The following is a 16,105-nucleotide window of genomic DNA, read 5'->3' as shown; positions in this document are numbered from 1 at the left end:
ACACACACACACACACACAGAGACAGACACACACACACACACACAGAGACAGACAGACAGACACAGACACACACAGACACAGACACAGACAGAGACACAGACACACACACACACAGAGAGACAGACAGACACACACACACACACACACACACACACACACACACACAGACAGGCAGAGAGACAGACAGACAGACAGACAGACAGACAGACAGACAGAGACACACACATACACACACACTTCACTGATTAGTTTAACTTCAACACAAGACTATATTAAGACATGCTCAATTGGTGATTGAGTTCTTCCCCTCAATGTTACAAGAGATTCACATTTCCATTTTTTATTTTACTGTCTGCTGTACAAGACAGCTGTCTTTTATTAACATTCTAATCTACACATTCCCTAGCAACAAGGGCACATGTGCCAACATCAATTAACCTTGCGTTCTTCACATAACTGAACAAAATTAAAACTAACAAAACAAAACTAAATCCATTCAAGTCCTACCTTAACACTAGCAATCTTCACATTATAATGGCTAATGTAGTGATGTTTCTACAACATACGCTGACAGGATCAAAATCAGTTCTTCATTCTTCTTTGTTTTTTTGTAACAGTCAGATCAAGCTTTGAACTGTAGTCTGCCCATCAGGAAACTAGACTGAAGAAGTCTCTCTCTTTCTTTCTCTCTCTCTCTCTCTCTGTCTCTCTCTCCCTCTCTCATCATGTTTTCCATTCCAATACCAGTCTCTGTGTGATTGTGTACTTCAGCAGCTGTGCTCCGTGTCCTCTGTCCTGTTACAGGTCAATGCTCCCAAGATGAACCTTACTTGAACCTTACTTGAACCTCCACAGATTTACTTTTAGGTGTTGTGTAGGATTCGGGTTGTCTTAATAACACACCATTAGGATCACAATGGCACTCCTGCATTGACTTGAGCGTACCATTACGATCACAATGGCATTCCTCCATTGACTTGAACGTACCATTACAATGGCACTCTTCCATTGACTTGAACGCACCATTGCAATCACAATGGCACTCTTCCATTCCATTGACTTGAACACACCATTGCAATCACAATGGCACTCTTCCATTCCATTGACTTGAACACACCATTACGATCACAATGGCACTCTTCCATTGACTTGAACTGTAGTTAATACAGAGCCACACATGGTCTGTATTCAGCTAACATTACAAGAGAATGGAAGGATATGATGATGATAGTGATGATGATGATGACGAGGGTAATGATGACAATGATTAAGGATGAATGGACACGATGATGATGATAATTTATGATGAATGGAGGATGAAGTCATGTTCTCCGTTGTTGTATTGAAATAGCTTGTACCCTGCTCTTACTGAAAGGTCTGCCTTTATTTTGTCACAGTGTGTGTCCACATGGTTCTCTCCTGTCAGATTAACCCCCCGTGAAGATCTCTCCTCAGACAGCAGTGTCTCTGCATTATCTAGTAGTTAAGCTTCGTGGGGATCCCCAGGGTCTTCTTATGGTGTGGGCGTGAACAGGAAATTGGTAATGGTAATGGAGTCTCTGAAGGAAAACACTCTACACCTGCTGCAGTTTAAACGACCACTCTTCATCTCTTCAAGTCTCTTTTTTACCGATCTCATCATCCCAATGTGTTCCATGTGTGTGTGTGTGTGTGTGTGTGTGTGTGTACCTGCTGCAGTTCCTTCTCTCTCTCTGTGTAGCGGAGCTCCATGCTGTGGATCTTGCGCTCCAGACTGGTGAAGTGACGTAGCTCTGGACTGTGCGCCTCTTTGGCCTGCTTCAGCTCCTCTAGCAACCTCGTCAGCTACACACACACACACACACACACAGTATAAAAACTTAAGACATACAGAGCAACAGCTACAAATTCTTACACAACCAAATGATAATATTTCAAAATCAATTTTAATGTCAGAGACGCAGAAGCTGTAGCAGAGAAAGCTGTAGCTTTGTTCTTATTTGTCAAGTGCACAGATTAGTCTGCCAAAGGACAAATATTTAATATGCTTTCCACTGAGCACAGCAGGGCCTCACATCTTTCAGTGGAAAGGAGTAGTGTGTGTGTGTGTGTGTGTTTGTGTGTCAGTGAGAAAGAGCAGAGCAGATGATGGAGAGCTCAAAATAACAGGGAGGGACTTCAGCCATAGAGAGGAGGAACTGAAGGGCCCCTTTAAAATGTTAAAGACATCGCTGCTGAACGACGTCTGCCACGGCTGTCTGAGGATCAAGGGCAGAGGAGGGGACCTCACCTGACTCTGAAGAGTGTCCTCTCGGAGTTTGGACACAGTCAACGCCTCCTTGGTACCCTGCAGCTCCTTCAGCTGATCACGCAGATGACGCACCATGATCTGACACACACACACACACACACACACACACACACACACACACACACACACACACACAATTACCATCCCTAAGATATCCATGGAACGTGCCCCCATGTGAACTGCCCACCTGCTGAAAACCCACCTACACGTTTTCAGCTATTCAACCACCTCCTCAACCACTGCAGCCAGCGATTAAACAGCACAGACGAAGAGAGAGGAAGCTGCTGGATCGCTGCTTGTTCGGTCTTCTTTATTGGCTGGGTTTCCCAAATTCGTTAAGAAGCTCTTAAGTGCTAAGAACTTCTTAGGAGCGCCCTAAGAACATTCTAAGAACGCTCCTTAACGTTCTTAGCACTTAACAAATCTGGGAAACCCGGCCATTATCAGTTCCCAGGCTGTGAACTACTGTGCCTCCCAACCACAGATAAACATCAGTGTTGCTTTGAAAGCGACAAAAAGCAGATTCCTGCTGGGATGCAAATTCCTTCATCTCAACATAAGGTTGAGAATTCTGCAATTCTTTTGTTGTCTTTAAAACACGTAGCTAGTAGCAACACAGTAGCTGATATTAGCACTGTGGAGGAGGATGTGACCGTGTAGCTAGGCTCTCTGATTGGCTAGCCGTCTTTACAGCCTGGGCTGAGCTCCTAGGGAGCTGGATCCTACCAGACTTCACCTTTGAACTGGTTCCAAGGGACTCACCTCCTGAGAGCTGACCTGATTGGTCAGTTCGGCCACCTTGGAGGTGGAGTGCTCCAGGGCATGGCGGGTGCGTAGTCTCTCCAGCTCCCTCTGGTGGTCAGCAGAGACTAAGGCCAGCTGCTGGGCACTGTGCTCCTTGACCCTGCCACAGGGAGAGAATAGGAAGATGACTTCAAACAACAGACAAGACTTACTGCAACAAATGTAATGTTTACTTCCATTGGGAGGATTGTACTAAGACTTGTAGTCACAGTGAAATTTGCAGTTTTAGATCATTCAAAATTCAGACATTGTATACTAAAACTGTATATTATTGTATCAAAAAAGTTAATTATAGGGCAAAACAAGTTATTACTATTACAAACAAACAATGTCTTATTTGTCATACAGCCATTGCTGGGTGACAAAATACAAAGTGTATGGTTTATTATGGTGTTTTTAGAACCACAAGTTTGCACATAAATTAATCTCCTTCCGTCCAATGCAATGCGGCAGAAAGCCGTACCACCCTCGCCAATGGATCAATAACACTCAGTGGCTCCATTGATCGCCAGTGTCCCCTAAAGCTCTGGCATAATTCACAGAGTCCCTTTCAAATTCTGGTCCAAAGCCCTGCTCTTCAGCGTCCGTCCTTCCAAAAAATCTCATTTTCTTCCAGGCCACGTGCCCCTGGCGCAGCAGAGTGGAGCCGATGGCTGCAGCGCGAGAGTGAGAGTGTTCTCCCACTGCGCCTCACTCCATCGACTGGAGCTGCACACCACGGCCCTTAACGTCTCAGCAGCCTGCCACCCACCCACCGCCACCGCCCCAGCACAGATAATTATAGACCTTCGTTTCTATAGTTTCTATTTTGTGTGTGTGTGTTTGTTTGTTTGTTTTTTTAAGCCAAGTCATTAGTACTACACACTCTACAGCAGAAGAGCTTGATCAGCTGGAGACTACCTGTACACTCCATGACATGCACAACGGACAGACTGAGGAAGTCATTTGTACCCAGGGCCATACAACTGAACAATGCTTCACTGAAGGGAAAAGGAGAGTTGGACTTTGCATAGTATATCTGCACCTCCACCCTCTTATATACTTACATGGCATGGCTTATATGTCTACCCTCTCTTTTTGTCCATATATTTGACCAATGACTAATGTCTGCACCCATATCTAACTATCCTTGCACTGCTGCTATAACTCTTATATTACTATGTTATGTTTATTTTAATTGTCTATATATTTATACTAGTACTGTTATTACTATGCTTACTTTGTACTGTACATATTTATTGCTGGTCACTAGAATTTAATCTTGCTCTGTTGCACTGTTGGACTTATTTGCACTACCAACTGGACACACACCTCATACTGGATCACAGTACCAATCCTCAGTACATTCATGCACATCCTTATCTATAGTATTTACTGCTCCTTTAGTCATGTTGATTTGTTGATTTGCTTTGTATTTTCCTGTTTACATTGTAATGTATGTTGTGTGTGGTCTTAAGCTGCTGGGACCTTGAATTTCCCCTTGGGGATCAATAAAGTACTGTATCTATCTATCTATCTATCTATCTATCTATCTATCTATCTATCTATCTATCAGGACCACTACGCAAATACAAATCCCTGAAATTCATTTACGAACTTAAAGTGACATAAGGCTTTGATCGGAGACTAGTGAGCTGACGACCTAAAGGCATGGCAAAACCACACAAACACAAGTGACACAGCCAGGTAGCACTAACGGTCGCTAACAACCGTAATTGACAATGTTCTACTGAAAATCCTGGATGCCAAGAAAGAAAAGACCCTTTGCATAACTATATTCACTCTGCCCTGACAAATACAATTTCAAATAGATAACACAAATGATATGCCCTAAAACATACCTCTAAAAGGTGATAATTTGATTTGATTAAGAAACCTACCTTGATTTCACAGTACGGGCTACAGGTACTAATCATTTCATAATTACAGCCATTTGGCATATTAAAACCCTGTGCAGTCTCATTTCAAGACACCCTTCATATCCATAGCAACAGCACCTTTTCGTAGCTTTTACCTCAGGATCTCTCTCTCACACCCACAGCCGTATCACACAGAATGCTGGACATTACTGGGCCTTTTTAAATATCAGTCAGAATGTAAATAGCCTATACATTATATAACTTACTTTACATAGCTAGAGAGACTTAAGTCTTCAACGCAGTGAAACTGCTTGCTGCGCTACTTTTAGACAGCGATTAATTACCTTCATTTTAAGTCACGATTAAATCTCCCTAGCTAAGATACTCGAGTAAGCCCATCGGCCTTGCTGAATGGCACTTGATTTGAGAGCCTGAGGGATAATGATGATGTTCTGCTTTGTTTTGTTTACCCATGAACTAATGTACTTGGACTTAAACTGATACCACTACCACAAGCCTAAACTCGAACAATTCCCAGCATTATTCTGTCTGTCTGTCTGCCTGCCTGCAAGATAACTCAAAATGTTATGGATGGATTTCGATGAAATCTTCAGGGAAGGTCTAGCCTGGCTAGCGCCTACCACTTCTCAAATGAGACGTGGTCTGGCAACCAGACGTTCATTTTCTCGTATTTGAAAAAATGCCCAGATCCGTTCATTGGGCGCCACGGATGTCTATCAAATGTGCCTGTGCATAGCTCATCATGGTCTCGCTTTCTCCCCTGTTCTGTGATTGGTCGCCGACATCAGGCGAAAATTTGGGTGTTAGTTTCCAGACTGCCTTAGCACTGAATGAAATCACCGTGCAAGGCACAATGGGAACACCCAGATGAGGGAAGGTCTGAAATGACCCAAGGAAGAAACGAGTGGGAGTGATCCATATCACTGGATGCAGGAGGCGGTTATGTGTTCATTTGGCGGAGGTTTACACTCTCTGAGTGCTTTTCTAGTTAATAATGTAATTGACTAAATTTATGAAATCTCATCAACTATCAATTCAATCATGGCATTTTTGGCAGCTGCATACCCTCAGGTGGCATAGAACCATCACGTTTCCAAATAGCAATTACGACTTTGGATTCAATCACGAGCTCAAAATTGTTCAACTACTGGCTTTTCTCCAACTCGTTACTGCTACAACATTTATTACATAACTAAATTTCACTCGTCAGCAGAGAGAAAAACAGCCGTCTCTGATAAATAGGGCTATTCAGGCTATTTCTGTTTCTGTAACCATAGCTCATTCAACCTGTCTGCCAGCATGGGTCATAGATGTGTTCCAGCTATCTTTTCAAATTCACTGCGTATGCTTTTCTTCTTGAGATCTTTTCACATGTGTTAATTCATTCTGGCCGCTCTCTCTTCATCCTTGGGTCAGAGCACTCTTGTTTCTCCTTTGCTCTTTTTGTGATCTACTTCTGCCTCCACCGAGTACTCAAACGGAATAAAATCAAACGAGGCCTTGAGACGAAGAACCACATACAGCGCCCTCCGTAAGTATCGGAACACATGCTTAAGTTGAACATAAAGAGGAGTATAAAATCATCTTTTGGAAACTGATCTTAATGCCTAAATGAAAAAAAAAAATGTAAATATCCAAACTTTTTCCACAAAGTTGGGAGTATGGAATTGTCCAAATATCTCTTGGTCAATAATGTTGAAGCATTCAGTGTTCATTTCACTGGAACTAAAGAGCCAAGCCTAGCTCGGGAATGGCCACTTCCTGTTCCAACATGACTGTGCACCAGTGCACAAAGCAAGGTCCATAAAGACACGGATGACAGTTTGGTGTGGATGAACTTGACTGGCCTGCATAGAGGCCTCCTGACCTCAACTCAATAGAACACCTTTGGGATGAATTAGAGCAGAGACTTGGACCAGTCACCTCGTCCAACATCAGTGTCTAACCTCGCAAATGCACTTCAGGAAGAATGGTAAAAAAAATCCATAAACACTCTCCTAAATCTTTTGGAAAGCCTTCCCATAAGAGTTGAAGCTGTTATAGATGCAAAGGGTGGGCCGACGTCATATTTTGGCAATATAGTGTATATAGTGTATATACAGTGAGGAGAAAATGTATTTGATACCATGCTAAAGTTGCCTAAAAAGAGGAATATAAAATCATCATTTGACAATTGATCTTATTGCCTTAATTCAAAAAATGAGTAAAAATAAAACCGCTAAGGACACCAATTTTCTTTGTGATTGAAGAACGTATCGTAAATAAATAAATGTTCTTCCTAAATGCTAGGGGGAAGGAAGTATTTGACCCCCTATGTAACCCTATGGGAATTAAGCACATAGGGTTAACATAGGGGCAGGCAGTTTTTTATTTTTAAAGGCCAGCTATTTCATGGATCCAGGATATTATGCATCCTGATAAAGTTCCCTTGGCTTTTGGAATTAAAATAGCCCCACATCATCACATACCCTTCACCATATCTAGAGATTGGCATGGAGCTTTTTCCAGTAGGCCTATTAGCCTGTTTGATGCTCATTGAGCTCAATGCAAATCAAACAGGCTAATAGGCCTATTGGAAAAAGGACCATGCCAATCTCTAGCTATGGTGAAGGGTATATGATGATGTGGGGCTATTTTAATTCCAAAGGCCAAGGGAACTTTATCAGGATGCATAATATCCTGGGTCCATGAAATAGCTGGCCTTTAAAAAATAAAAATCTGCCTGGCTATGTTAACCCTATGTGTTAAATTCCCATAGGGTTACATAGGGGGTCAAATACTTCCTTCCCTTAGCATTTAAGGAAAACATTTATTTATTTACGAAACATTCTTCAATCACAAAGAAAATTGGTGTCCTTGGCGGTTTTATTTTTACTCATTTTTTTTAATTAAGGCATTAAGATCAATTGTCAAATGATGATTTTATATTCCTGTTTTAGCATGGTATCAAATACATATGCTCCTCACTGTAGTTATAGTTGTTAATGGACTAAAATATGGAGGCGTAAGTGTACGAATGACTATATGCATTCAAATGTCATTTCTATGAAAACTTGATCCACTAAGCGCTGTTCATGGGCCAAGAGCGCCTGTGTTATTAAGTGTGTCCCACTAAGTGGATGAATGCTAAGCTAGCGTGGTGCTGTGTGCAGTGCTAACCTCTGGAGTTCGGCCAGTGTTATTAAGTGTGTCCCACTAAGTGGATGAATGCTAAGCTAGCGTGGTGTTGTGTGCAGTGCTAACCTCTGGAGTTCGGCCTGTGTTATTACGTGTGTCCATCTAAGTGGATGAATGCTAAGCTAGCGTGGTGTTGTGTGCAGTGCTAACCTCTGGAGTTCGGCCTGTGTTATTACGTGTGTCCCACTAAGTGGATGAATGCTAAGCTAGCGTGGTGTTGTGTGCAGTGCTAACCTCTGGAGTTCAGCCTGTGTTATTAAGTGTGTCCCACTAAGTGGATGAATGCTAAGCTAGCGTGGTGCTGTGTGCAGTGCTAACCTCTGGAGTTCGGCCTGTGTGTGGGCGGCAGCCTGCTGCAGGGCCTCTCTCTGGTGCTGCGTCTCCTGCTCCAGCTTCTCCAGTCTCTCCCGCAGCCTGTCGCTCTCCGCCTGCACCTCCGAGATGTGGGAGTCCGCGAACGCCGCCGGCTGGTACGCCTTCTCGTCCTGCGTGGCCGGGAAGCTCTCCGTCGTCATGGTAGCCTTGGTGGCGGCGTCGGCGCCGCAGGGCGCTCCTGCTCCCACTCCCGCTCCGCCCTTACCTTTGGCCTCGTGACCTTTGCCCCCCGCCCAGCGTCCCGACAGCATGGTGCGGCGCTCGCGCTGCAGGCGCTCCACGGTGCGGCTCAGCTCCTGCAGGCGGAGGCTCTTGGCGGCCAGCTCGCCCGTGAGGCGCTCCACGCGCGCCGCCTGCGCCTCCTCCGTCTGCCGCTGGTGCCTCTGGGTGGAGGCGCCCGGGCTGCGCTGAGGATGAGGATGAGGATGATGAAGATCCTGGGCCTTTCCCAGCTGCTCCCGCAGACTGGCCACCTCCTCCTGCAGAGCCGTCTCACGCCGCGTCTGCCCCTCCTTCAGCCTGCGCACCTCCGCCTGAAGGGAGGGGACACGCGCCGACACCACCTCCTCTTCCTCCTCCTCCTCCTCTGCTCCTCCAGTCCTCTGGGAGGTCTGGCGTCTCTCGGAGAGCTGCTGTTGCAACTCGCCTATCCGCTGCTCATACTGAAGCTACGCATGAACACAAACAAAGAACGTACTCATGAATAAATCACAGCTCATAAAACACATCAAAGCACAGCCATGAGATGAATTTCATTATTAAACCATCACTATAAAAGTCAAAGTGAATCTGACATGTTACTTGGCAAGGGATACAGCTCCCACGCAAGTTTGAAATTAAAGAGCCACTCATTTAAAATGCTAAATCGTTGTGATGGCTGTCCTGCTTTACCAACCTCATTTGAGACATTGGATTTATTTTTGCACCCAGCACAACGTTGTTTACCACCAACACAAACCAACCAACTTCTACTCAAAGTCAAACCCAGTGCTTTTAGTCTCTGGCAAGGACAAGACAGGCCCGAGCCCTATTACAGATGAACTCAAGCAGCAGGTGTGTGATGGTAGACATTACCATGGACATTACTACTTCGGACGGACTGCAGTGATTCATATTTGTTGTGCCATATATTAGATGTGTTGCTGTATGCAGTCCTTTTGTCGCAGACTTCTGAGTGGCCTGAATCACCTTCTCTGTATTTATGTTCTGTTATGTCAGCTTTTTGAGACCTCGGCTATTTCTAACTGTGAAAACAGTGCTTGTATAAGTTGGGTCTGGCTGAAACACCAGTGCCTGTATAAGCTGTGTCTGGCTGAAAGCAACAGTCTCTCTGGATGCAGCAGCATGCCAATGTCAGACTCCAGCTGTGTGGTGGTATGTTGCCCTCAATCATAAACAACTCTCCATGTATTTTATATTTATTGTTTTTAGCCAAAAACTCAAAGCAAACAGGAACCAGTTTGCAAATGTTCGTTTATGTTTGTGATTTGAACACACCTCCGCCCTGAGGGATGGAGTTTACTGTACCAAATAATGCCTGGAAAATACATGTAGTGCGTAATACATCTTTGTGTGTGTGTGTGTGTGTGTGTGTGTGTGTGTGTGTGTGTGTGTGTGTGTGTGTGTGTGAGTGAGTGAGTGAGTGAGTGAGTCACCTTGAGCCTGTGGAACTGCTGCTCGATGGCCCTGAGGCTGCGCTTGGCGTCCTCGTCCCGGTTCTCCAGCTCGGCCTCCAGACGCTGGACGCGGCGCTGCAGCAGGACGCTGCTCTTGGGCGAGGGCGACGCTGGGGAGCGCTCCGTGACCTCACTTCCCTTCTCCTTCTTCTCCTCCGCCACGCCGGCTGCGGTCGCCGCTTCTGCTGCCGCCGCCGCATACATCAAGGCTGGGAGAGAGTTAGGGTGCCGACGCCTCAAGATCTCCTCCATCTCCTTGACCTGGCGCGCGCACACACACACACACACACACACACACACACACACACACACACACACACACACACACACACACACACACACACAATAAGGATATTTATGGAATTAATCATGAATTTATTTGAAGCACCCTACACACACACAATAAAAACGGATCTACACAAAAGGCTAGCGGTGGAGTCCAAACCCACACACATCCACCACCTGTATCAGGCACACACACACACAACAACGTGTGAGCATCGCTCACATTCCTACTGACCTGGAGCCGCACTCTAACGCCACTTAATGATTCTCAGGAGGGAAGCAAACACTCGAGCCCCGTGAAATGTGCGCTGTTTAGTCTGGAGCTGAACGGGGAGGTGTGAGGTGGTGCAGCTAGGCGATGTTAGCGTAGCCTCATAATGAGATCATTAATCTCACACAGGGGCGCAGGCAGCATAATGTCCCTGCATCGTTGGCATGCCATGTATGGAGCTCCATGGTTATCATGCTGTGGCAGGCACATCGGCTTATCGTCGCTACTGAAAAAACATGCAACTGAATGGATGGGAAATATATCAAAACATGTTCACCCCTCTTCAAGAACATCATCATTAACCAGCCATAATAAAAATGCACTGTGAAAATGATTTTCCACGTCCCAGAATCTGTGCTTTTAATATCTGTGTTACAGAGAAACACTATGGAGTAGGGAGCGTGATATTTACAGAGACAATCTTCCCACGCTGAAAATCTCACAGTGTTGCATCCCACTGTCATGGAGTGGTTTGTAACTTTCAGAACGTATGCTGAAAATGTCAAACTCACACCACTGTTCCTTCTGACCCCAGCCCAAGCCCACAATGAAGACAGTCACTCATATCCCGGGTTATATCCAGACCATAAATACCACAGCTTCCACCCAACGGAATTTCAATCCTGTGTAGTTTTTCCTGAAACGGTGGCCAGTGGTCATCAATTTACTCGGATGGATGAAGGAAGACCGCAGTCGTTCCACCCGACACTGAACTCTAGTCTCTGGCTGAACAATCTAGCACTGTACAGGTCTACTGTACAGTATGGCAGTCAGACCACGATACATCTCTGGGCTTCTAAAGCAAACCGTTGTTCATTATCAGAAAACAGACGGTATCCAATCACATTTGGAGAATAGTCTCATGCTACCATTTACAATTACCAAGACAGAATACTGCAATCTCTCAACTATTAGCTGCGGCTTATACATTGATTTTGCAAACTTTCTTCAGCTATGAGGTTAGTACACGGGGGACATTCATATAGTATTGTTTCTTTTAACTTAATACATAAAGCATAAAACACTGTCTGCGGCTTATACACAAAGTGGCTAATATACAGGACATTTCTGTACATGAATTAAAAAAGGCATAATAAACAAAGTAAATAAAAAGTCACCCAAACAAGAGAGGAAAGGCCCAAACAAGGGTAAAATACAGCACAAAATGCCAATTCAATGTCAGAATGACATTAGTTTATTGTTTATTGTTATTTATGGATCCCCATTAGTTGACGCAGAAGCGGCAGACTAGTCTTCCTGGGGTCCAATTAAAATCAGAGCATAAAAATAATAGATAATCAATCACATATTGTACATTCAAATACATTCATAGTCACAGTGACATTAGATCACAAAATAAAAACTCAATTCAATACAGTGAGTGGGAGTCTAGAGTTCATAACTAACATGCATAGAAATATGATTTAATTAGCCTTTTGAATTCTTTCTGTCCAGTTACAACACGAGTTTGCAAAGGGAGTGAATTCCATAAAGACAAGGATCTATAGAAGGCTGTTTTCTTCATTGCATTCGATCTACAGTGAGGAAGTAAAACTCGTCCTGCTATTGCAGATCTAGTCCCATATGAATGAGCATCAGAGCAGAAACCTATTTCATTAGATAGAGTTCTAGGAACACGAGTGGAAATCACATTCTTAATAAATATCAAGGACCTAATGGATAACCTATCAAGAACTTTAGGCCACTTCAGATCAGAGTGCATTCTGTCAACATTAGATCTGTAAGGTCTATCAAGAGCAAGTCTTGCAGCCCTGTTTTGTACAATTTGGAGTTTGTTTAAGTCAATCTTCGAGACAGAGGCCCAGATTATAGAGCAGTAGTCAAGATGACATAAGACTAATGTTTGAACAACCTGTCTCCGTAGATTAGCTGGTAAATAGATGGCACATTTCCGGACTGTAGCAATGGTTCTACTCATCTTGGCAGCTATCTGCCTAACGTGATGAGTCCAGTTTAGATTGTTACAAATGGTCAGTCCTAGAAGCTTTAACTTACTCTCCTGCTTGACTGGTTGACCAGAAATCTGCAGATCAAGCCTAGGCTCACTGGCTAGACCATGCCGAGATCCAAAGACAATGCTCAAAGTTTTTGATAAGTTTAAAACAAGTCTATTTGCTGTGACCCACTTAACTACTGCATTCAGATCCTGTGACAGAACAGATTTAAGTTTACAGCATGTGGATGCAGAATGATACAGTGTAGAATCATCAGCATATAAAACCATTGTGGATTCTTGAATAACAAGAGGTAGGTCATTTGAAAAGATTGAAAATAAAAGCGGACCCAAACAACTTCCTTGAGGCAAGCCACAGTGAGTGGTAATGCTATCGGACATAGTACCATTAAAAAAAACCTGTTGAGTTCTGAATGATAAGTAACTCTCAAACCAAGAGATTGCCATAGGTCCAAAACCATAGTGTGTAAGTTTATCAATCAACAACTTATGGTCAATAAGGTCAAAAGCGGCACTGAAGTCCAACATGACAGCACCAGATAACAATGAATTGTCAGTCCCCCTTAACCAATCATCTGTCATTTTTACCAAGGCTGTGCAGGTGGAATGACCCTTTCTGTAGGCATGTTGTGCATTACTTATCAAATCATTTTTAGACATATAATCATGGATTTGGTTATACTGTATACAATTCTTTCTAAAATTTTACTCAGAACAGGTAGGATTGTTATAGGTCTACAGTTAGGACCACTGAAAGTAGATTTTAGGTCTTTTGGTATAGGAACAATCTTTCCTTCCTTCCATCGTTTGGGACAGGTTCCATTTGATGGACAAGAATTAAATATATGACAGACAGGAAGAGCTATATAATCAACAGCTATTCTAAATAATTTACCATCAATATTATCTGTACCAGCAGAGTTGTCTCTATCAATGGATCTTAAGAGTGTTTCAACCTCCTTGATTTCAACCAAGTTGAACTCAAAAGTACAATGTTTGCCTCTCATTATGATATCATCAATGAGCCTACATGATTCATTGTTTACATTTGTACATAAGCCCCCCCTTCATTTTCCCACTTTTTCCACAAAATAATTATTAAGGTAATTCGACATATCCCCAGGCTTAGAAATAAATACACCATTATCAGTTTCAATAAAGGATGCTGACGTATTAGTACTCTTCCCCATAATGTCATTCATCACCTTCCATAATTTCTTGCTATCATGTTGGGCTCTATCAATCCTTTGCCGATAAAAATCTTTCTTTTTTACTCTGTTCACTTTCGTGACTTGATTTCTAATTTTACAATATGCTCTTTTATCATTAACTGAACCAGAGGCAATATAACATCTTTTAACCTCATCTCTTGATGTCATTAATTTCTTTAACTCATTATCAATCCAGGGAGCTCCATTAGGCTTGACAGTGAATTTCCGAAGTGGTGCATGTTTGTTTACAATAGGTGTAAACAAATCCATGAAAATACTTAAAGATTTTTCAGCATCATGTTCATCACAAACTTTAGACCATTGAGCATACTTGATATCTTCTAAAAAAGCTTCGTCACTGAAATTCTTATAAGACCTAGCACAAATTATCTTTGATTTTGCTTTTGGGATTTTTGACTTTCTGGATACAGCAATCAAGTCATGGTCACTGAAGCCAACTGGCAACAACAATACCTTGGAACATATGTCTGGCACATTTGTATAAATATGATCTATACAGGAGGATGAACGAACTCCGTCTCTATATAGAACACTCCTAGTACTGTAGGTACAGAAACTATTTGACTCAGATGACAAGTATTGGTCATAAAAAGCAATCTTTTCTTCATAGAGCAGCCATCTTCAAGCCAGTTCACATTAAAATCACCTAGACAGTACATTTCTCTATTTTCATCTGCAACTCTGTCAAACATGTCACAAATTACATTAAGATATTCTATTCTAGAGTTGGGTGGTTTATAGCAACAACCAATCAGTATTGGGCTGGTTTGGGGTAAATGCACCTGCAACCACAACGCCTCAATGTTGTCGTTCATCAAATCAGATCTTAGTTTTACTGGTACATTATGTTTCACGTAAATTGCCACACCCCCACCAAATCTATTTCTGTCTTTTCTGAACATGGAAAAACCTTCAATTGATACCAATGAATCATCAAACGTGCTATCCAGATGAGTTTCAGTTATAGCCATGACATGAATTCCATTGTCCATTAGAGCTGAAAGTTCATGTGTTTTATTCCTCAAGCTGCAGATGTTTAAATGAGCCAATGCCAGGCCCTTAGGAAGATCCAGCTTGGAGCAAGACCCATTAATGCTTGAACTAGCCATTAAAGTCAAGCATGCCAATACACAGGCTTACTGGAATTATGACATTAAAATAACCAGGGAGTAATGCTGGAGTCTCTGAACAGTTGGTTATTGATGTATAATTTGTCAACTACCAGGGCAACGTGTCTGTTTTGGTTCCGATGTTCTTTCATGATTGGGAACAATACTTTACGCCTGTCATGTATCTCAGGAGGGAATTGGTCATTCATGCCAAAGGTGGTGTTCCTCAGCTCTCTGCCCCTCCTCTTGACAAGCTCCTTATGCTGATAGTATTCGAAACGAGCCAGTATTACACGGGGTCTGTCCTTTGAGGTTCTACCCATTCTGTGCACATGTGAGAATGTAATATCCTGAACCGTTTCACTAGGCATGTTAAGCTGGTCTGACATAAACTCCCTAATGACTGTTTCGCAGTCCTTACCCTCCATCTCTGGTATCCCAGTAAACACAATGTTTTCTCTCATAGAGTGACACTGTTCATGCAGACGTGATTCCTTTAATTTCTTGTGTTCTGTTTCAATAGTGTCAACCCTGGCTTCCATGAGTTCCATCTTGCCCTTTAGCTCTGCATTATCTTTAACCAACTCTGAAATCTGTTCTTGACTGAACTCTAAGCTCTCTTTGAGGCTCTTTATCTCCTCCATCATTGAGTTCAACATATCCAGTTTGTCAAGTTTCTTGTTGATGGACTGTAATGTTATCGTGCTGTCCCCCTCACTAATTGCCAGTGAAACTAATTGTCTAACATCTGTTGGATAGTCCTCATCCCTCTCAGCATCAGAGCGTATCCTTTTACGTGGAGACGGCTTAACATTGTCCGTGATCTTCAGTGACTTGGTACCTTGTTTCTTCTTCTGTTTGTGAGGCCTTGCAGCACTCATCTGTGATATACTCATGTTGTCGTAGTGATACACTATAAAGTTCTCAAGCTCACTTATCTGCTCAGCCAGATCCAGTGTACCTCTGGTAACCCTGGTAGTACCAAGGAAGTCGCAGTTCAGATGGTTTGAGGCTAGCGGCTGGAGCACCA

The 16,105-nt window shown here is 43.2% G+C and overlaps 1 protein-coding gene across 2 annotated transcripts in view; it reads right to left on the bottom strand.

Annotated features, from left to right (window-relative positions):
- The window catches only part of cep162 (centrosomal protein 162), a 64,126-nt gene that overhangs the window by 839 nt on the left and 47,182 nt on the right, over positions 1 to 16,105 (bottom strand). For both annotated transcript variants that reach the window (XM_062539218.1, XM_062539216.1), the window contains 5 exons: positions 10,183 to 10,464; positions 8,471 to 9,195; positions 3,054 to 3,195; positions 2,271 to 2,369; positions 1,691 to 1,825 (listed from right to left, as the gene is read on the bottom strand). In XM_062539218.1, coding sequence (XP_062395202.1) covers positions 1,691 to 1,825; positions 2,271 to 2,369; positions 3,054 to 3,195; positions 8,471 to 9,195; positions 10,183 to 10,464 — 1,383 coding nt within the window. The remainder of the gene's footprint in view (positions 1 to 1,690; positions 1,826 to 2,270; positions 2,370 to 3,053; positions 3,196 to 8,470; positions 9,196 to 10,182; positions 10,465 to 16,105) is intronic.

This window comes from Sardina pilchardus, chromosome 6 (genome assembly GCF_963854185.1).
Source record: "Sardina pilchardus chromosome 6, fSarPil1.1, whole genome shotgun sequence".
Lineage (NCBI taxonomy): Eukaryota > Metazoa > Chordata > Actinopteri > Clupeiformes > Clupeidae > Sardina > Sardina pilchardus.
This window is presented reverse-complemented; position numbering and strand designations above follow the sequence as displayed.